Here is a 22,721-nt window from a genome sequence, read left to right as displayed (position 1 = left end):
CGCGCACTTAACCACTACACCAAACTGGCTCTCAGCAGGAACTCATTTGCATATTAGGCCACACACACCCCGACATCACCATTGGTTTGTGCAAGCCTTTTTTGTAGAAAAAGCCCAGCAGGAATTCATTTGCATACACCGCCTGACACCAAGCCAGCTGGAACTGCATTTCTGCTTTAAAAAAAAAAACAACACCTGGCTGAGTCCCATTCTAAACTTTATTTATTGTATTATTTTTATTTATTTTGGTAAATTTATATTCCACCCTTTCCTAAATGGGCTCAGGACAGATTACATCCAAATAAAACCAGTAAATTCCAAGTAAATTCCTCTGAGACTGGCACTACTCTAGGTAACACCAGCATCTGTTTTTATTACACCCCACTTTTATTTAAGTCCTCTCCACATATTCAAGGTAGCCAACAAGGCAAAAATTCATAAACCCAAAATACAGTCAGTCACATATACATGTTTTTAAATAGAGGAATGCCCTGATCTGGTTATCCCAGGATAGCCTGATCTCAAAAGCTAATCAGGGATGGCCCTGGCTAGTATTTGGATGGAAGACCTCCAAGGAATACCAAGGTCATGATGCAGAGGCAGGCAATGGCCAACCACCTCTGAACATCTCCTGCCCTGAAAACCGTATGGGGTTACCATAAGTCAGCTGGGACTTGACAGCCAGAAAAGCCTTACAATTAGTCTACCCATCAAAATTTGAGGTCAAAATACCTCTTGCAAAGTATTTTCAGTCAAATCAGAAACATTGGAACTCTCTGCAGTGACTCAGCAGCTGTACCACTCAGTAGCAACAATCAGGGTGTGCCAATAGCAGATGAGATACGAAAGAGGGAACATACAAATATCTATTGTGGCACATTATTAGAGTTATTACACACCACGCCCTAGTTAAGACAGCCTGCTATCATCTGGTACTGGTATCTGGGAGAACCGGGTTTGATTCTCCACTCCTCCACTTGCACCTGCTGGCATGGCCTTGGGTCAGCCAGAGCTCTGGCAGAGGTTGTCCTTGAAAGGGCAGCTGCTGTGAGAGCCCTCTCCAGCCCCACCTGCCTCACAGGGTGTCTATTGTGGCGGAGGAAGGTAAAGGAGATTGTGAGCCACTCTTAGACTCTTCAGAGTGGAGGGCGGGATATAAATCCAAAATCTTCATCTACCTCACAGGGTGTCTGTTGTGGAGGAGGAAGGTAAAGGAGATTGTGAGCCGCTCTGAGACTCTTCGGAGTGGAGGGCAGGATATAAATCCAATATCATCTTCTTCTTCTTCTACTGTATACATAACTAAGCTGCCATGTTTTGGGGACTCTGTAACCTCCAAAGTGCATAAATACTGGACCCAAATAGGGGCTAAAAAAAGAGCAATTTTTAATGACCTCCCCACATCAGCCTCCTGTGAGCCACCAAGTGTCACTGCTGAAAGTCTGGGGATCTTGTAGAACACAATGCCACACTGCACAAGGGGCTGCAGTAAGAAGCGGGGGGGGGGGGCTCACTAGGAATCACCCTTCCATAAATGGAACCTGTTTGTGCAGCGTAACAACAGTCACACAAGAGTTGAGGAAATTCCTACCAGTGCCTGCTGTAGCCCTCAGCATATTGTTTTAGAGAATCCCTCAACAATAAGGGTGTCCTGCGGGCCACAGAGAGGTTACTGGGGGAGGAGTAAACCATTAAAATAAAAACATTCCTGTTGAGTTGCTATGTTGCTGCCGCTTTGTTTTGCTCTCAACGGTTTCCATGTCATAGCACCCTCTTTTGCTGGCTACAGCACTTTGAGTGATACACCTGCATGCAGATGTCGTTTTTTAGTTGCAGTTGGCAACTGTATCACCATGCCCCTAGAAGGACTTTGTGGGCTGGCTCAGAAATATTAAGTGATAGAGGAAAGCGGGGAGGGGGAGAGAGAGAGTGTCAAGGCCATAGCTAGGATTTCATGTTTGGTGGGGCCAGCAGTAGCATTTTTGTTTTGAGGGGGGGGGTCTAGGGGGCCACCCAGTTTGGCCCTAAACCCTGCTTCTCAAGTAAAGCGACAGCCCTCCCCAATTTGTCTAACTCAGTAAACCTTCTAGGGGGATCCGGCTGCAAGTAGGCTTCTCCCACCCCACCCCCGTGCCGATCTACAGCAGCAATTCCGCTTGTTCAGAGCGGCAGCAAGTGATGGTGAGCCAAGGGGGCGGATTGGAGGCCCTCCAATGGAGGGGCCATACAGATGGAAGGAGGGGTTGAATGGAGTGGCCTGGCTCCACTGTAGCTACGGGCCTGGTGTGTGTGTGTGTCAAGATACACAGAGGAACTTGGAAAGCAGTGTTAGACTGAGACCAGTGCTGATGTTCTATTTCAGACCTTAACCCGTGCATATTACAGCTTATGTCAGCAGTCTTCTACTCAGGGTGGAGCCATGGCTCTGTGGAAGAACATCTGATCTGCATGCAGAAGGTCCCAGGTTCAATCCCAGGCAATACTAACCGTGGACCAAAAGTCTGATAAGGCAGTTTCAGTACTAATGCTGATGGACCAAGGGTCTTGTTCAGTATAAAGCAGCTGTATTCACGCGTGTAAGTGCAAGAGCAGCATGACCAAGGACTAGCTGCTACAACCTTCCCTGAGCAGTAGGTCCAGAGTCATACTGCTTATGTTCACTCATGTAGGCTCTAGGCACAGAGACACACTGGTATCCTGCCTATTAAATACAATGGAAGACTGGCAGGAGCCGAAATTAAGTAGAGACATCTAGTGGTTACAATCATCATCTTCATAATTTAAAAATGCTCCACTATAGTCAACCACCTTAATCTATCCCAGGGGTGGCCAAACTGTGGCTCTTTCACACATATTGTGTGGCTCTTGAAGTCCCCACGACTTCGTCAGCTGGCTCAGAGAATGCAGTTGTTTCTTTAAATCACTTCTCCAAACCAAACCAGCCAATGACTTGGAGAATGTATTTAAAGTTAAAGTTGGGGGGGTTTTCCACTTCACCCCCCATCTATTTGTCTTCCTTCCTTTCCTTCATCCCTCCCTCCCTCCCTGTCTTGTGACTCTCAAACATCTGATGTTCACGGCTTGCGGCTCTCAAGCATCTTATATGTATTCTCTCTTATGTTTGGCCACCCCTGATCTAGCCTTTTTATCCCTTGCATTCATTTACAACAATCCGACCCCAAACTACAGCCCAAGTCCTTACTATTTTTCCACCCAAGGAACTGGTCTGACCCTCTTGCCCTCCCCACTGCTTCCGGCAGTGGCAGCTGCTCCCCGTTCCTTGGTAGGTGCAGGTTTTGTGCTGATTGAGGACGGACCTTTCAGAAAGGCCTGCATGGCTTCTCACCAACCTACAGAGAAGGAGGACGGTTTTTTAAAACAAATAAACATGCAACTTTATCATTCTACTTTAAAAATTAAGTCTATGTTAGTGCTTTCACTAAGTAAACAATGGAAAATTATGGGTGGGTAAATACAACATCACTGAGACAAAGTCAAATCTGTTAAAAGAATATACAAATGCATGTTTTCAACCTGCAGGGAAAAAAAATAAATTTTAATCACAATTAAGTATTTTGGCTTATTTAATTCTTTTAATTCTTATTTCTAAAAAGACCATGTATTCATAGATTAATCCAAATAAATTGAAATGGAAACTCGATCATCAGAACATGCATTCTATCCTGGTTCAGCCTAGAGATTCAACCAAAAACTCATTATCCTCTAGGAAAAGAACTTCAAAAGAAGACCCTAGCATGAAGCGGCTGAATTAGAATTTTTCAAGAAGTTTCATACCAACTCTCCAGGATAACATAAGGATCTGGGATTCCTCAGTTGTTTCAGGAATTAATTAGTGTAGGAAAACTAGACAGGTTATTTTAATTGCTGGCTGTAAATGGCTTGTTTCTTGGCTACATTTGCATTTAACTAACCAAATCATGACTCCTGCTTTCATGGCCCTGTTGACAACTTTCCCTCTTCATATCTTTGTGGATGCCTAGCATGCATCTGATGAAGCAGGCTCCAGTCTTTGGAAGCTTAAACTGGGATAAAAGTTGACTAGTCCTTAAGGTGCCTTGACCAGTGTTCTCTCTAAACTGATAGTGTGAGCTAACTCAGTTTTTTTAGCCTCCAGCTCACACATTTTTGTCTTAGCTCAGGAAAAAAGGCCCCAGAGCAAACTAATTTATGGAGTAGCTCACAACTTTAATGCCAGTAGCTCACGAAGTAGAATTTCTGCTTACAAAACCCCACAGTTTAGAGGGAATATTGGCCCTGACCTAGATAACCCAGAATAACCTCATCTTATCAGATTTTGGAAGCTAAACCGGGTTGGCCCTGATTAGTATTTGGATGGGAGAACAAGGAATATTAGGGTCTCTATGCAGAGCCAAGCAATTGCAAACCTATGGGGTTGCCATAAGTCAGCTGTGACTAGATGACCCCCCCCCCAAAAAAAAAAAGTCCTTAAAGTGCCAGAAAAGTCCTGCTCAGTTTTACTGTTTCAATGAGTCAGAACTGTTTTAAACAAACCAGTTTTGGAATTATAGGTAGAATTATAGGCTTGGGTCCCACAGAGGATTTCTGCAGTTAGTGACTGCAATTTTCACCCATTCCCTGCAGACCTCCAGTTCCCCCCATGCACTTTCTGAGAGTTCCCTATACCCAGATAGAAATATTTTGGGATGGTATGTTGGGCTGCCTTGGGAGAGGGCAAACATGGAAGCAGCATTCTGTAGGATGGAAATCCTTTCTACCAAAAAAACCCCCACCCCAAAAATGGTTGATTCATGCACAGAGCCTTTCCTAACAACTAGACTGCAATACAGCCATTCTCCTCATCAAAACAAGTATGACTCACTTCCAGGAACAGATTTGGCAAAGAATGGTACTTGGACCATCTGCACCAAACAGATTGTTCACACAGGCAAGTCATTCACCCAAACAAGTCATTCACGCAGTAACCAGGCTTGGGAAAACATTTGTCTTCCTAGCAACTTTAAAAAGTCTTATTTGCAAAGATGCTATTGGTCTGGCTAAGAAGGTATCTACAAAAGACAGTTAAACTGGAGAATACAACACTACATAACTTGTAGTAAAAACAAGAAAGTTCTGTCCAGGAAACAACACTCTCTAATCTCCATGGTTTTTGTGGGATGAATGTACTCCACACACATTCTGGGGCACTATGTCCATTCCTATTAATATTATTACACATTCTCCACTTCTGCAAATGAGAAACGTCAGAGCATTTCTTTAGCTGCGCCGCATACTGGAGACTCAGAGCACTTTGCGATGTTTAGTTACAAAAAACAGAATGCAAACAACAGACTTACGCACACACATGCCAAATTTGCACTCCAAGTTCCAGATTAAAGGCTCTCTGCTTCATTCAAACTGCTCCCCCCCCCACCTGTTGAATCTATCACTTTTATGCCCCTCCAAGAAATTCAGGGAACTCCAAAATTTCCAATACTTTATTTTTTCCACTGGAAGTGTCTTTATTTCTAAATAATCATTTTAGGCAAGCTTAGTAGTTTCAAAGTTATAATTATTTTTTTCCAAGTGATTATAGGAATTGTGAGAATAAGTGCATGTTTTATCCATTTTTAAATGAGGGAGGAAAAAAACCCACAAATCCATATAGGATTCCATTTTTTTTTTTAATCAAGATATGAATTCACCTGAGTGGCTGTACAGGCCAAACCAAAACCAATGTTAAAATTCTTATTAATATTTTTCCTCTTATCACAAGGTTGAAAGAATACTGCAATCTCCATTCATATATGGGACTAACAAGGAATGCCAACAATGCAGCAGAGAATTTCTCAATTCATATTTTTCTACAAAAACTATATCACTGGAAGTAGTGTAAACTCCTCTCCCCAGCTATTCTAACAACACTGCAAGGTACATCAAGAGATAGCAACTAGTCCCAGATCACCCAGTGACTGAGTGAGGATTTGAACTTAACTCTCCCAGATCCTATTCTGACACTCTGAACGCTACCAACATATACAGCTTCCTTCTACCAAGTGAGAATATACATGGTAAAGGGCCACAGTTCACCCGGTGAGTCTGCAAATGATCCCAGGTTCAATTCATGGCTTTTCCCACAGCTGACAAATCTGTCACTTTGATGCCGCTCTTCCTCCAAGGAATTCAGGAAACGAGAGAGATGTGGGGGAGAAAAATTTCCAGTGATTTTTCCGTGGAAAGTGTTTTTATTTCTAAAGGTAGCTTCAAGGCTTTAGCACTGTCTAAAGCCATGAAGCTACGTTACATCCCACCAAGAAATTCAGGGAAGTCCAGAAATGCGGAGGGAAAAAATTTCCAATACTTTATTTTTCCACTGGAAGTGTCTTTATTTCGAAATTTCCATTGGAAATAATGAAAAATAGGGGCACTTTCTTTGGGGACTCATAGAACTGAACCCCCTGGTCCAATCTTTCTGAAACTTGGGGAGATGCTATGCTGAAAATGTGGTGCTTCTACCTCAAAAAACAGCCCCTCTGGAGCCCCAGATACCCACAGGTCAATCTTCCATTATACCCTATGGGAATCGGTCTCCATAGGGAATAACGGAGTGCCCAGCAGATATTCCCTCCCACCCTCGCTTTCTGACAACCCTGAAGCGGGGGAGGGCCTTCAAACCGGGGGATCCCACCAGGGGATTGGCAACCCTAGGCCGCGCTTCCCGCTCTCCTTCACCTGAGAAGCGCCCGTGCAGCTCCCCTCAGCCCTCTTCTACGCAAGGAGGCCGTTCCTTCCACTTCCCGCCAAAACCGCGCTTGCTTTTTTTCTTCCCCTTCCACTTCCGGTTCCTCGTTGGACCGCTCTAGGAACGCCTACGGCCATTGATGTACCACAGCCCTTGGTCAAAAACGAGCCGGAGAGGAAAGGGTGGAAAGGGGGAAAGAGGACAAAAGGGCGGAGCCGATCTAAATTAGGAGAAAGGGGGCGGGGAAAAGGAACTCGCGGCCCGTGACGTGATTTCTGTGGGATCGAGAGTTCTACCTAAAACGGGGATTAAGAGGCGAGTGAATTTGCGCACATGCGCTGAACTGTACTCCCTTATTTGGGGAAGTACCAAAGGCAAATGGAAGAAATGCGCATGTGCGCGGCGGCCGAAGAACCGCAGGAGCACATGCGCACAAGGCTTCAGGTTCGGCCCATTGGCACAAACTTTAGAGACCTGGGTCTTTTTTGTGCACCTCGTATTTCGGGTTGTGTTCGGGTTCAAAGTGGGAACAAAGATAATCATGAATAACAATTTAAAATCAATGGATAGCAATTATTATTTTATTACTTATTGGTTAATTAATTAATTGATAGAAAACAGTTCAGGATCTGGGAGTTCATCACGGCCTCTGTCCAGTCCAAAATGCAAGTCTTTTTTGTGTGTGAAACTTGTGATTTTAATTTTTTTTTAGTGAAGCTTGCCCTGAAAAAGTAATAGGATCGTGAAATATATTTCCCAATAATTATGACATTATTATATGTGGAGAAAGAAGACGAAGAAGAATTGCAGATTTATACCCTGCCCTTCTCTCTGAATCAGAGACTCAGAGTGGCTTACAATCTCCTTTAGCTTCCTCCCCCACAACAGACACCCTGTGAGGTGGGTGGGGCTGAGAGGGCTCTCACAGCAGCTGCCCTTTCAAGGACAACCTCTGCCAGAGCTATGGCTGACCCAAGGCCATTCCAGCAGGTGCAAGTGGAGGAGTGGGGAATCAAACCCGGTTCTCCCAGATAAGAGTCTCCGCACTTAACCACTACACCAAACTGGCTCAAAGAGATTTACCCAAATGAGGGTGGGTTAGTGCTAAAGCACTATAACACTGCCTTACGGTGCTGTGACTGTGAGTCGTGTTCCCTCTAAGTTGAGTTAGCGTGAACCAGATCACAGATTTTTAGCCTCCAGCTCACATATTTTTATCTCAACTCAGGAAAAAGGGCCCCAGAGCACACTAATTTATGCTGTAGCTCACAACTTTAATACCAGCAGCTCACAACTTTAATCCCAGTAGCTCACAAAGTAGAATTTTTGCTCACAAGACTCTGCAGCTTAGAGGGAACATTGGCTGTGATTTGTACCATCAGGTGGTGGGGGGGGCTGCTTTTAGTTACAGCTGATTTTTGGCAACCCTGGGCTAAGGGTTTCCAAGGCATGATGTGAACAGAGGTGATTTTAGAGTTGCCAAGTCTGAGTTGGAAAATACCTGGAGACCTTGGGATGGAGCGAGGAGGTGAGGTTTGGGGAGTGGAGGGGCCTCGGCATGGTACAATGCCATCGAGCCCACGCTCCAACGTGGCCACTTTCTCCAGGAGATCAATTGGCCACTTGGAGATCAATTGTAACAGTGGGAGATCTCCGGGTACTCAGGTTGCCAGGTCTGCTTTGCAAACGACCTGGTGGTTTTGAGGATAGAGCCTGAGGAGGACAAGGTGTGGAACGGGGGAGAGACTTCAGTGTCATAGAGTTCGCTTTCTGAAGCAGCCATTTTCTGCAGGTGAACTGATCTCTATCACCTGGAGATCCACAACTTTTTTTTGTAGAAAAAGCCCAGCAGGGACTTATTTACATATTAGGCCACACCCCCTGATGTCACCATGGTTTTCACACAGGGCTTTTTTGTAGAAAAGGCCCAGCGGGGACTCGTTTGCATATTAGGCCACACACCCTGGTGCCAAGCCCACCGGAACTGCATTCCTGTGTGTTCTTGCTCAATCCCAGGATATCTCTGACCACCACCTGGAGGCTGGCAATCCTAATTTTACCTGGTCTGGATAGCCCAGGCAAGCCTGATCTTGTCAGATCTCAGAAGCTAAGCAGCTAGTCTAGCCCTAGACTATCTGTCCTTGAAATAGGGTTGCCAAGTCCAATTTAAGAAATATCTGGGGACTTTGGGGGTGGAGCCAGGAGACATTGGGGGCGGAGCCAGGAGCAAGGGTGTGGCAAGCATCATTGAACTCCAAAGGGAGTTTTGGCCATCACATTTCAAGGGACTGCACGCCTTTTAAATGCCTTCCTTCCATAGGAAATAATGTAGGGGCACCTTCTTTGGGGGCTCATAGAATTGGACCCCGTAGTCCAATCTTTTTGAAACTTAGGGAGTATTTTGGGGAGAGGCACTGGATATTATGCTGAAAATTTGGTGCCTCTACTTCAAAAAACAGGGCCCCCAGAGACCCGCAGATCAATTCTCCATGATTTTCTATGGAAATAAATCTCCATAGGGAATAACAGAGTTCCCAGCAGACATTTCCCTCCCCTCTCCCCGCTTTCTGACGATCCTGAAGCGGGGGGAGGGCCTCCAAACCGGGGGATCCCCTGCCCCCACCTGGGGATTGGCAACCCTACCTTGAAATAGCCAGGTGGGAGTCCTGGGCAAGCTTTATTTAGCCACCTCCCTGATTTCTCAGGGAAAGGCCGTTCACAAATATTTTAAAACAAATAAATAAAGCAGACCTAAATGAGAGTTTCTCTGTTGCCGCTCTAGGGATGATAAATCCGGTGCTGTGTAGAGATGTAATGGTTTTAGTGCAAAACTGAGCGGAACACGGATGCAATTAAAAACTAGACAAAGACAGGAGTAATCGCTGGGGAAGGGAGCTAGGCAGGCGCTGGTGGAAAGCTGACCTGGAGATGGTCTCTATAGCAACGACCGTTTATTGAAAAGCGAAGTTGCAAGGAAGACATCAAGTTGGAATTACATCACTCTGCTGGGAAGGGAAAGTTGTAATTTGGTTTGGGGAAATGCGAAATAAATAGCTTCCTGTTATTGGGCATAATGGCAGTGGCCCCCACGGTATCCGACCAAATTGCAAGTAAAGGTCAGGGAAAGGTCCAGAATATTTATTAAACCGAAAAGTATATCTGAGAGTTATTTTCCATATAGTAGGGAAGAGAATGTTATTTGCATCCACTGTAGGTTGATGGCTTCTTTGCTTGAAAGAAACTCTTGAGGAAACTGGGAGGATAGAATTATCTTTACAGAATCATAGAAAGTATGCTTGCCCTGGCAGATTAGAGTTCACTTTACACAGATTATTTCCTCACATTTCTTTTTGTCAATTTTAATCCCACCCCAAGTACCTCAGGGAGGTTTTACAAGCTTCTTTCTCCTCCAATTTACCAGTTTGGTGTAGTGGTTAAGTGCATGGACTCTTTATCTGGGAGAAAAGGGTTTGATTCCTCCCTCCTCCACTTGCAGCTGCTGAAATGGCCTTGGGGTCAGCCATAGCTCTCACAGAGCTGTCCTTGAAAGGGCAGCTTCTGTGAGAGCTCTCTCAGTCCCACCCACCTCACAGGGTGCCTTTTGTGGGGGAGGAAGGTAAAGGAGATTGTAAGCTGCTCTGAGACTCTTGAGCGTCAGAGTGAAGGGCAGGTTACAAATCCAATATCTTCTTCTTCTTCACAACATACCCGCAAGGTAGCTTAGACCAGAGCTCCTCAGCCTTTTTTGAGCCTGCAGGCACATTTTGAATTCTGACTCGGCATAGTGGGCGCAGCAACAAAATGGCTGCCACAGAATGGTTGAAGCAGGAGGCGGAGCCAGCCCCGAAATGATTGCCACAGTAACACAAGTGCAGATCCTTGTGGTGTAGTGATAGCTGCTCCAAAAGCAAGATTTTTTAAAAAAATCTTCACAGCCAATCAGATCTCACAGAGTGGACCAAAAGCCTTGCTGAATAAAAGCTCTACTTGGTCCCACCCACTTTTTAAAAACACTTGGTGGACACCAGAAAAGGTGTCCACACAGGGTTGCTAGCTCTGGGCTGGGAAGTACCTTTAGATTTTGGGAGTGGAGCCTGAGGAGGGTGAAGTTTGGGGGGAGAGGAACTTCACGGGGGCATGATGCCATAGAGTCTACCTTCAAAGTGGCCATTTCGTCCAGGTGAAGTGCTCTCAATTTTAAAACTGGGAGATCTCCAGCCACCACCTGGAGGTTGGGAACCCTATGTCTACAGGCACCATATTAGCTACTGAGCAAGAACTAGCTCACCGATTGCATTGGACACATTTTTATCTTGCCCTCCTTCCAGGGAGCATCTTACAAGCTTCTCCCTTCTTCCACGTAATTCTTACAACAACCCTATAAGGTAGGTTTGGCTGAGAGAGAGGGCATCTGGCCCATTGTCTTTACATTGGCATTGAATCCAGATTTGTGAGATGCATAGTTATGAGCAAGAAAGAAAACAGCAGATTTAAAATGCCATGTCGGTTCCTAATTTTGGCATCGTTTGGATTAATTTCAGATCGCAGACGGTTACAGTCCATACGTGGAAGATAATTATCAAAACTTAGATTGAATTCCCGGGTTCTTCATTGGACTTCATGGATTTTGTTGGACTTTATTAAGGATTTCATTGCAACCAGAATATTGAATGAATGTTATGTTAAGCAAACTGCCCTAAAATAGGATTTGGGGGAATTTACAGTGGAGGGCAATCTGCCTTTTAGCGAGATCAAAAACCTATTTATACAGAAGGCGTCTGATTTGGAAGTTACCCGATAACGAGACAATATAATATAATAATAAAAGGGAGTTTATTATGAAATAAAGGCAAACATACAAGGGTATAAGGTCACACAACACATACAGTCCTAATAAAAATAGGGTAGAAATAGACAGAGGTAAACACAAGGATTGACAAACAGGGTAATAATTACCTATCGTTGTCTTCGAGGAAGGCTCCAATGGTGACGAAAAAGGAGATGGGGGATGGACCCTCAACTGATCAGGTATTGGGGGCGTATCTAACAGCGGAGTATGTAGTACTGTAAGATGCACACGTGTGGGGAGTTGGGCCAGAGGTTATAAGGACTACCGTGAGCCCTTAGGGGGTAGGAGGTGCAGGGGCGGATGACAGGTGGTCAGCTGGTACATGACCTCAGAAAAAGGGGAGGCTCCGAAGTGACCATAGGGGCTGGACTTGTTCATTGGGCAGTGGGCAGTCTATTTGGAGCACCTGATTGGATGCCCATATCCAGCCAATGAGCAGACCTGGCCCTGGTTACCTGATTGGGTTTCCAGGTAACAATGGGCAGCAGGGGAGGCTCCAGGGTGACAGTTGAAGGGATTAAAACAAACTATCCAAACTTATCTAAAAGTGACAATAGAGGGCCACCTTGGTACCTAAGGTGACACCCGATTTATACAAAGAACTCTGGCTTTAGATGAAGCTGTTCTTCCTCTTCTTTACTTCTCTGCTGGCACCATCCTTTGTCTTGGGTTCCGTTGGACAAAAGCTTAGGCAGTCTGGCAGGATCCACGCCTAAGATAAGCTTGATTGCCTTATGCAAAAGTAACAGCTGTTGAGTATGTGAGTCTCTCCGCTGTCATGGAGTCTGGCACTGCAGGAAGATGGTTGCTGATGATGTTAGCCTACCAACAAGGCTTTTGTGGTCAAGGCTGGAAACCACTTGCCCGGATAGTTCCTGGCGGCGCAACTTCTTCCACTGCAACGGCCGAGATGGTGCACGCACGGAGCGGCTGGAAACTCATCTGTACTTCTGGCTAGCACTCTTCCAGAGATATACAGTGCTGTTGTAACGCTGAGGCTATTAGTACTAGGGTTGCCAATCCCCAGGTGGGGGCAGGGGATCCCCCGGTTTGGAGACCCTCCCCCCGCTTCAGGGTCGTCAGAAAGCACAGGGAGGGGAGGGAAATGTCTGCTGGGAACTCTGTTATTCCCTATGGAGATTTATTCCCATAGAAAATCATGGAGATTTGATCCGTGGGTATCTGGGGCTCTGGGAGGCTGTTTTTTGGGGTAGAGGCACCAAATTTTCAATATAACATCTAGTGCCTCTCCCCAAAATACCCACCAAGTTTCAAAAAGATTGGACCAGGGGGTCCAATTCTATGAGCCCCAAAAGAAGGTGCCCCTATCCTTCATTATTTCCTATGGTAGGAAGGAATTGAAAAGGTGTGCCGTCCCTTTAAATGTGATGGCCAGAACTCCCTTTGGAGTTCAATTATGCTTGTCACAGCCTTGATCTTGGCTCCACCCCTAATGTCTCCTGGCTCCACCCCCAAAGTCCCCAGATATTTCTTGAATTGGACTTGGCAACCCTAATTAGTACCCACATATAAAATGGCAGATAAAACCCATGTTTTACAGCAGATGCGTGTGAGTTGAATCTCCAGGCACCCTGGCAACCAAACGGGTGATTATGATGTCCGTTTATAACTGAAATTAGGGGTCTCTTGCTCACAGTTAACAATTGGAATCCTTCCTTTCTGTACATCATGAGAATTTCATTGTACTATTGATAATATATTGTATGTGAAAACAACCGTTTATGATAGAATTAGATAAAACGTGATTTTAATTGTTATGTATGTGTCTTAAAATATATGATTCCTCCCGGCTCATTGGAGCGAGGAGAGCAGAGCTTGGGGACTGGAGAACAATGGGTAGTGGGATCCAAATACCTGCCGCCTTACACCAATCACAGACCCCTGCCTGTTTGAATGAACCAATGGCAAGCTAGCGTGGGTGCTTAGAGTTGTATATAGGTTTGGCCTGCAGGCCCTTAGTCAGTCCTTTGTTGGAAGCAGCCATCACGATGCTGCCCCTAATAAAGAGCTGTTATCACTATGATCCCTTCGATGCTTTAAACCCACTATATAATATTAATAGCAGTAGAATTAGCACACAGGAACAGTCCTTTTGGTCTACATGATATTATACTTACTATGACTCCTTCTTATTGTTGCTTTGGAAGTTGGGATATTATTGGGGGCATTGTGCTCCAAATCCTGCCCCCCTGTGCTTCCACCAGTATTCCCTGTAAGCTGAGCTAGTGTGAGCTAGTTCAGAGGGGGGTTTTAGCCACCAGCTCACATATTTTGGTCTTAGCTCAGGAAAAATGGTCCCAGAGCAAACTAATTTATGCAGTAGCCAAATCACTCGGTCATAACTTTAATGCCAGTAGCTCACAAACTAGAATTTTTGCTCACAAGACTCCACAGCTTAGAGGAAGTATTAACGTTGTGTCTTGCATTTCAGTCCCGAAATTACAACACAGCGGACGCTACGGAGGTGACCAGTGGAAGTCCACTGGTCCCCGGATGTAGCTCCGCAAACACGCTTCGCCAATCAAGATCTGTGGCGGGAAGTTTAACTGGCCAGGATTGGACCTGGCCAGACTGAGGGTTGTTCCAGGGTATGTATATAATCAGGACCCGGCCCGCGTTGCCTTGCCTTGTGATGTACTCACTAATAAAGCATGTTGCCTTCAACACGTCTCATCACTCAGTACATTACAAACCTCTACCCACAAAACCTCCAGGAATTTCCCAGTGCAGAGCTGGCAACCCTAATTACCGGTTATTATGCTCTACCAAGTCAAACACTGCCCATGGGGTTTTCTTGGCAAGCATACTGGAGTGGGTTGCCATTTCCTTCTCCAGTGGATCGCATTTTGTCTGAAATCTCAGCTGTGGCCTGTCCATCTTGGGTGGCCCTGCATGGCATATAGCCTACAGCCTCGCTGAACTGCACAAGCCCTCTTGCCATGTCAAGGCAGCAATCCATGAGAGACTGTTCCCTGGAAGGTGAGATGCTAAAGCTGAAGCTCAAATGCTTTGGCCACCAAATAGGAATGGAGCACTCACTGGAGAAGACCCTGATGCTGGGAAAGACAGAAGGCAAAAGAAGAAGGGGACGGCAAAAGATGCGATGGCTGGGCAGTGTTACTGATGTAACAAACATGAATTTGAGCAGACTTCAGAGGATGGCGGAAGACAGGAGGGCCTGGTATGACTTTGTCCATGGGGTCGCAAAGAGTCGGACTCGACTGTGCGACTGAACAACAAAAAAGTTCAACACAGACCAACAGCTGTCCAGTGTGGCTTTCCAGCTACTTTTTTTGGCACTTCAAAGCAAGTAGCAAGAAATAGCTTTATCGAGCACTTACACTAAAATGGAAGCGCAATATCCATTTGCCTGTATCTTGGAAGAGTTTTTATTCGTGGTATTGATAGGCAGTCACAACCCAGACACGGTGACGGATGTCTTGCAGCGGCCCAGCAAGCTAAAAAGCCAAACGAATTTCTTCCCTTTCCTGCAATCATCCCCTCCTTCCCTGCTCCATTTCCGAATGGATCCAGTTAATGCATTTCTCCTTGCATTTGGTAGGGCTCCAAACTGCCATCTGGCCCTCTGCCCATTATTATGTCTTTTTTAAGAGAAATCTGGTGCGTGACGCGACTCTCAGGGGGCACCCGAAAGGCAGCTGCTTTGCCTTCACCCCTATATCTAGCCTCAGCACTGCCCACTATCTCCCCTTTCCCTTCTTATTTAATGCATTTGACCCAAGGGGCTATGGTCTTATTCTGCACATTCTCAGTTTCTCTCCTTTTGTTTCTAAAATTGCACCACCTGATCCAGTCTCCTGAGGTTATGCCTCATCTGTGACAAAAGAAATCATATAATTAACATTTTACTTTTCAGTGGTAAAGGAAGCACGTATTCTAGCGTCTGTTGGGAATACGTCGTTAAGACGCAGGTTTGCAGTGGTTGTCCCCTAAAAACAGATATTAGTTTGATGTGCAAAATGTGGACTTTGAAAAGGAAACATGGTGAAGGGCCACTCGAATAACCAATTGTAGTAGATTGCAGCGTTTATTGTGTATTTCGCATTTCTTTCACTACATTGTCTTCTACCTTTGTAGCCCACGTTTGGCAAAATGGTATGTAGGGCTGCCAACTCCAGGTTGGGGAATTCTTGGAGATTTGGGGGGGTGGAGGCATCAGGGTTGCCAGCCTCCAGGTGAGGCCTGGAGATCTCCCGCTTGTACAACCGATGTCCAGCTGGCAGAGATCAGCTCCCCTGGAGAAAACGGCTGCTTTGAAGGGTGAGCTCTATGGCATTGTACCATGCTGAGGCCCTGCTCCTCCCCAAATCCTGCCCTCTCCTGTATCCGCCCCCAAAATCTCCAGGTATTTTCCAACATAGACTTGGTAGCCCTAAGCTTCAGTCCTGAGCCGCCTCGGTGGGGAGGGCGGGATATAAATCGAATAAAATGAAATGAAATGAATGAAAGTCCTGTGAGAGGGTGTGAAAGTTTGGCAAGGGAAAGGACCATAAACTCTAGGACAGGCATTATTCAGGGGGTGAGTCAGACCTGTATTGAAATGAATCTCCACCCTTATTTTTGGTGGATGCAGACCCAGCTATAAACTACGAATGTTTGGAAAAGAAGGGGATCCAAAGACTCCATCCTGCTATCTGTTCAGGGCAGCATGAGGGGTTTTGATGCCCTGAGCACTCTTGTTTTAGGTTACCTTGCCACCTTCCAAGGAGGGCCTCAATTGCAACATTCTAGAAGAGGGCTCTGTGACAGTTCCCTCCATAAGCACCACCCCCAAATCTCTAGGAATTTTCCAAACTGGTGTTGGCAACCTTTCCCCGGCCCTACCATGGCAGCACACAAGTCTGGCTCCAGGCAGAGGCAGCTACTCTGCAACTCAGGTTCCCAGGTCTGATGCAAGAAATATCTGGGCTTTGTGGGGTTGGAGCCAGGAGACTTTGCGGATGGAGCCAGGAGCAAGGTTGCGACAAGTTCAGTCCAGTCTTTTCAAAACGTGGCAGTGTTTTTGAGGAGAGGCACAAGATGCTATATGGAAAATTTGGTGCCCACAAATTAATTCTCCATCATACCCTATGGGAACCTGTCTCCATAGCGTATAATGGAGTGCCCAGCAGACATTTCCCTCCCTCCCCTCGCTTTCTGATAATCCTGAAGTGGGGGGAGGGCCTCCAAACCAGGGGATATCCTGCCTCAACTGGGGATTGGCAACCCTATCTGCAACTCAGGATCTTCAGATCTCCCAGAATTAGGCTTCCCAATCCCCAGGTCCCAGCGGGGGATCCCACGGTTTTACAGGCTTCCCCCCTCCCCCAGCCAGCTGGCCGGCGGGGGAAGCCCCACCCCCACAGCCATTATGCACCTCCATGAACAATTCCCATAAGGAATGATGGGGAATTGATCCGTGGGTATCGGGGGCTCTGGGGGAGGCTGTTTTTTGAGGTAGAGGTGCCAAATTATCCGTATAGCATCTAGTGCCTCTTCCCAAAATGCCCTCCAAGTTTCAAAAGTATTGGACCAGGAGGTCCAATTCTACGAGCCCCAAAAGAAGGTGCCCCTATCCTTCATTATTTTCTATGGAAGGAAGGCATTTTAAAAAGTGTGCTGTCCCTTTAAATGTGATGGCCAGAACTCCCTTGGAGTTCAATTCTGCTTGTCACACCCGTGCTCCTGGCTCCGCCCCCAAAGTCTCCTGGCTCCACCCCCAAAATCTCCTGGCCCCACCCCCAAAGTCCCCAGATATTTCTTGAATTGGACATGGCAACCCTACCCAGAATTAGAACTGATCTCCAAACAACAAAGATCAGTTCCCCTGGAGAACATGGCTGCTCTGGAGGGTGGACTCTGTGGCATTATACAGCATTGAAATCCCTCCACTTCCCAAAACCCACCCCAGGCTACACCCTCAAAATCTCCAGGTATTTCCCAAGCCAGAGTTGGCAACACAAGTTGCTAGAATGTTTCTATTTGATCTTGCTGTTGTTTTTATTGCTGGTTTCTCTCTCCACACCCCTTTCTCCTCAGGGCTTTTTTGTAGCAGGAACTCCTTTGGATACTAGGCCACACACCCCTGATGTAGCCAATCCTCCTGGAGCTTACAGTAGGCCCTATACTAAGAGCCCTGTAAGCTCTTGGAGGATTGGCTACATAAGCGGGGGTGGGGGTGGGGGGTGGCCTAATATGCAAAGGAGTTCCTGCTACACAAAAGGCCGTGGTAAACATTATTTCAAAGCTGCCTCAAGATAGATATGGCTGTGTCAATACAGTTCCTCATTTTCCCACTTCTTCCTCATGTGTTAGAAAGTTCCAGAGGCAGGTACAATAATGACCCTGTCTTGTTGAGGAAGGAGCAATGAGGATGTGTGGTATTTTTTGTGACAACTGTTTATTTACTTATGCGCAAGTTGAGCATGAGGGAGCATGTGGCCGTTAGACAGGCAGTACATCTATTTTTAGCGGCATCTGTTACTCCTTCACCAAACTGTATACCAAAAGTGAAACTCTTGCCAAACTGTTCACTCTCATGCAAGCAGGTTGAAGTTGTGGTATCTAATGCTCACCAGCCATCAAAACACCTTTTGGCCTTTTAGTGTTCCATGAGGAAATAGTCATAGATGTTTGCTTAACAAAACTCTAGGGGACAGTTCACTGCCTCATGTGGCCACCCTTACACCATTTCACATAAGTAAGCAAACAGTTGGTAGGTTTTCCAATCGTCATTTAATACTGAGTATTTGTTTGTACTACCAGCCTGGAGACCAAGCCCTGTGAGGAAAGGCTGAGGGACTTGGGAATGTTCAGTCTGGAGAAGAGGAGGTTGAGGGGGAACAGGAGTGCTGTCTAGGGTTGCCAATCCCCAGGTGGGGGCAGGGGATCCCCCGGTTTGGAGGCACTCCCCCCGCTTCAGGGTCATCAGAAAGTGGGGGGAGGGGAGGGAAATATCTGCTGGGAACTTTATTATTCCCTATGGAGATGTATTCCCATAGGAAATAATGGAGAATGGATCCGCGGGTGTCTGGGGCTTTGGGGGAGCTGTTTTTTGAGGTAGAGGCCCAAAATTTGCAGCGTAGCATCTGGTGCCTCTCCACAAAATACCCTCCAAGTTTCAAAAAGATTGGACAAGGGGGTCCAATTCTATGTGCCCCAAAAGAAGGTGACCCTATCCTTCATTATTTCCTATGGAAGGAAGGCATTTAAAAGGTGTTCAGTCCCTTGGAATGTGATGGCCAGAACTCCCTTTGGAGTTCAATTATGCTTGCCACACCCTTGTTTCTGGCTCCGCCCCCAATGTCTCCTGGCTCCACCCCCAAAGTCCCCAGATATTTCTTGAATTGTACTTGGCAACCCTAGTGCTGTCCTGAAATATTTGAAAGGATGTCACTTAGAGGAGGGAGCTGTTCCTGTTGCCTGCAGAGGAGAGGACTCCCAATCATAGGTCTAAATTAAGGGTGAGAAGGTATCAACTGGATATTAGGGAAACCTTTTTTATGGTAAGAGTTGTTCAACAGTGGAATCGGCTACCGAGGGAGGTGGTGAGCTCCTCCTCACTGGCAGCCTTGAAGCAGCAGCTGGACAAACACTTGTCAGGGATGCTCTAGGCCAGGGGTGTCAAATTCATTCATTATGAGGGCCGAATCTGGCCTAAATGAGACCTTGTTGGGCTGGGCCATGTCAGGTTGGGCCTAGCCATGTCAGGCTGGGCCATGTGTGTACCTATTTTTGGTAGCAGAGATATAAATTTTATAAAGAACACAGACAACACAAATATATATTTTTAAAAACTTAAAACATGCTTAAAATGTTAGCACTCGTTGGTCTTAAAGATGCTTTCTTTGTAGTTCTCCCATGGGAACCAGGGAACTGGGCAAAGGAAGCTTTGGCTCTTTCCTTCCTTCCACAGGTGGGGACTGGGGGGGAGCCTCAACCAATAGGAGGAAGAGAGGCTTGGCTCAGTATCTCTGCTGTGCAATTGAGAGAGCCTGGCAAAGCAAGCTGTTCCTCTTCAAGGGAGGAGCCTCAGCTAATAGAGAAAATAGAGGTTTTGCTCTGTAGCTCCTGGACAATTGAACAAGTCTTGCAAAGCAAGCTGTTATGCAGAAGGAAGCAAGAGAGAGGGAGAAGGAAGCAGATGACAGCCAGTTGCTCAGGGGCCTGATTTGTCCCCCAAACTGCGTGTTTGACACCCCTGCTCTAGGCTGACCCTGTACTGAGCAGGGATTGGACTAGATGGCCTGTATAGCCCCACCCAACTCTGTGATTCTATGATTCTATTCGTTTCATTCCACCTCCATCCTGAACCTTCCCAAGCATTCAGAGTGGATACCAGCTTGATATAAGGACGCCTGGATATCTCCCAGAATTACAGCTGATTTCCAGCCTCCAGAGATCAGTGGCATAAGAGATTGAGCAATGATTATGTACTGTGGAGTCCCTGGTTTGAATGTCACTTCTGCAATGAACTCACGAGAAGTCCTTAGGGAAGCCACTCTGTCTTGGCCTCAACCTCCCTCCATTGCCTACATCTATAGGATAACAAGACTGGTCTACTTTATAAGGGTTGCTGAAAGATAATATATGTAAAACTTTTTGAACCCTATGAAGAAAGGTTAAAACGCTTGGGGTTCTTTAGCTTGGAGAAACGTTGACTGCGGGGTGACATGATAGAGGTTTACAAGATTATTCATGGAATGGAGAAAGTAGAGAAAGAAGTACTTTTCTCCCTTTCTCACAATACAAGAACTCGTGGGCATTCAATGAAATAAAAGGATAAAAGGAAGTACTTCTTCATCCAAAGGGTGATTAACATGTGGAAGTCACTGCTACAGGAGGTGGTGTCGGCTACAAGCATCGCCAGCTTCAAGAGGGGATTGGATAAGAATATGGAACAGAGGTCCATCAGTGGCTATTAGCCACAGTGTGTATGTGTGTATATATATATATATATTGGCCACTGTGTGACACAGAGTGTTGGACTGGATGGGCCATTGGCCTGATCCAACATGGCTTCTTTTATGTGCTTATGTAACCCTTAAAAGCACTAAGAATTTTTTGCCTACATGTAAGTACTTTATAGGTAGCCATTTTGTCAGTCCTCAGGCTACCTCAAGGCTGTTTCTCTGGGCAAACCACCCAGGGCCTTGCTTGGGACGGCATCACCCTCCACATCCCCAGGTGCCCTAAACAGGCCAGGCTGGCTCACGGCCATTGGCAGCACAGGAAAAGAGAGACATTGCTTTTGGGATATGTTCCGCTACCAGCCAAGGCTGCGATCACACGCACTAAACAAGGCACTTTCCATTCCACTTTCAATGCACTTTCCAACTGGATTTTGCCAGCTCACACAGTAAAATCCAGTTGGAAAGAGCATGAAAAGTGGATCAAAAGTGCATTATTTAGTGTGTGATTGCAGCTCAAGTCTGTTCTGAGATCCTGACGCTAGGGCTGCCATTCTCCAGAAGGGGGCTGGAGATTTCATAAGAAGAACATAAGAACATAAGAGAAGCCATGTTGGATCAGGCCAACGGCCCATCAAGTCCAACACTCTGTGTCACACAGTGGCAAAAAATGTTATATACACACATACACTGTGGCTAATAGCCACTGATGGACCTGTGCTCCATATTTTTATCTAAACCCCTCTTGAAGGTGGCTATACTTGTGGCCGCCACCACCTCCTGTGGCAGTGAATTCCACATGTTAATCACCCTTTGGGTGAATTTCCCCAGATGACAACTGATCACGTGACAGATCAGTTCCCCTGGAGAAAATGGCTGCTTTGGAGAGTGGACTTTATCATAGCAACATGCCTCACTGAGGTCCCTCACCTCCCAGGGCTTTTTTTTGTAGCAGGAACTTTTTTGCATATTAGGCTAAATCCCTCTGATGTAGCCAATCCTCCAAGTGCTTCTTACAGGGCCTACTGTAAGCTCTTGGAGGATTGGCTACATGGGGTGGGTGGGTGTAGCCTAATATGCCAAGGAGTTCTTGCTTCAAAAAAAGCTCTGTCTAAACCCCTCACTCCCCAGGCTCCACCCTCAAATGTCCAAGAATTCCCCATAAGGTTGGCAACCTTATAGGCCAACACATTGCCACATTGGCTCAGCTTCAACTTAGCTGGTGTTACCATGGGGGGGACACCAACTGTGTAACTTGCACAGGTATAAATATCCCTTGCTTTGTCCCTGGGCTGCCCTTCATTTATCCTCAGGCAGGGCCAGACCCTTTTCTTGGCCACAGATTAATCTCTGTAACACATGAAGCAGCCCTCGGGAGGTATATGAATAATTAGGAGAACTGGGGGGAGGGGGGGATTTAGCAAGGTTTATCCAATGTCACTCGAAGGAAAGGACTGCGGGATTTTCTTACATATCCCTCCCCCCCCCCCCCAACCCAGTTTCCATGCACCTTATTGCATGGTTGGGCTTGTTTTCTGCAGTGATGTGTGCATCTGAGTGTAGTTTTTATGCCTCAGAAGGAAGGGATATTCATAGAATCATAGAGTTGGAAGGGACCTCTAGGGTCATCTAGTCCAACGCCCTGCACAATGCAGGAAACTCACAAACACCTCCCCCAAAATTCACAGGATCTTCATTGCTGTCAGATGGCCATCTAGCCTCTATTTAAAAACCTCCAAGGAAGGAGAGCCCACCACCTCCCGAGGAAGCCTGTTCCACTGAGGAACCGCTCTAACGGTCAGGAAGTTCTTCCTGATGTTGAGCCGGAAACTCTTGATTTAATTTCAACCCATTGATTCTGGTCCTACATTCCAGTGCCACAGAAAACAATTCCACACCATCCTCTCGATGACAGCCCTTCAAGTACTTGAAGATGGTGATCATATCACCTCTCAGCCACCTCCTCTCCAGGCTAAACATCCACAGCTCCTTCAACCTTTCCTCATAGGACTTGGTCTCCAGACCGCTCACCATCTTCGTCACCCTCTTCTGGACTCATTCCAGCTTGTCTATATCCTTCTTAAAATGTGGTGCCCAAAACTGAACACAATACTCCAGGTGAGGTCTTACCAGAGCAAAGCAATACCATCACATCACGTGATCTGGACACTATGCTTCTGTTGATACAGCCCAAAGTTGCATTTGCCTTTTTAGCCACCGC

At 46.2% G+C, this 22,721-nt stretch overlaps 1 protein-coding gene across 2 annotated transcripts in view; it reads right to left on the bottom strand.

The window, feature by feature from the left end:
• The window catches only part of RFC4 (replication factor C subunit 4), a 36,443-nt gene extending 29,452 nt beyond the window's left edge, over nt 1–6,991 (bottom strand). The window contains exons 1-2 of one of the 2 annotated variants that reach the window (XM_060242587.1): nt 6,712–6,991; nt 3,203–3,350 (exon numbers count right to left, since the gene is read on the bottom strand). In XM_060242587.1, the coding sequence (XP_060098570.1) occupies nt 3,203–3,336 (134 nt within the window). In that variant the 5' untranslated portion in view covers nt 3,337–3,350; nt 6,712–6,991. Of the gene's footprint in view, nt 1–3,202; nt 3,351–6,667 lie in introns of both variants that reach the window. The other variant, XM_060242588.1, reaches the window with a different exon arrangement.
• Nucleotides 6,992–22,721: the final 15,730 nt, after the last annotated feature.

This window comes from Heteronotia binoei, chromosome 6, assembly GCF_032191835.1.
Source record: "Heteronotia binoei isolate CCM8104 ecotype False Entrance Well chromosome 6, APGP_CSIRO_Hbin_v1, whole genome shotgun sequence".
Taxonomy (NCBI): domain Eukaryota; kingdom Metazoa; phylum Chordata; class Lepidosauria; order Squamata; family Gekkonidae; genus Heteronotia; species Heteronotia binoei.
The sequence above is the reverse complement of the archived record's forward strand: the minus strand, read 5'-3'. Positions and strand labels throughout refer to the sequence as shown.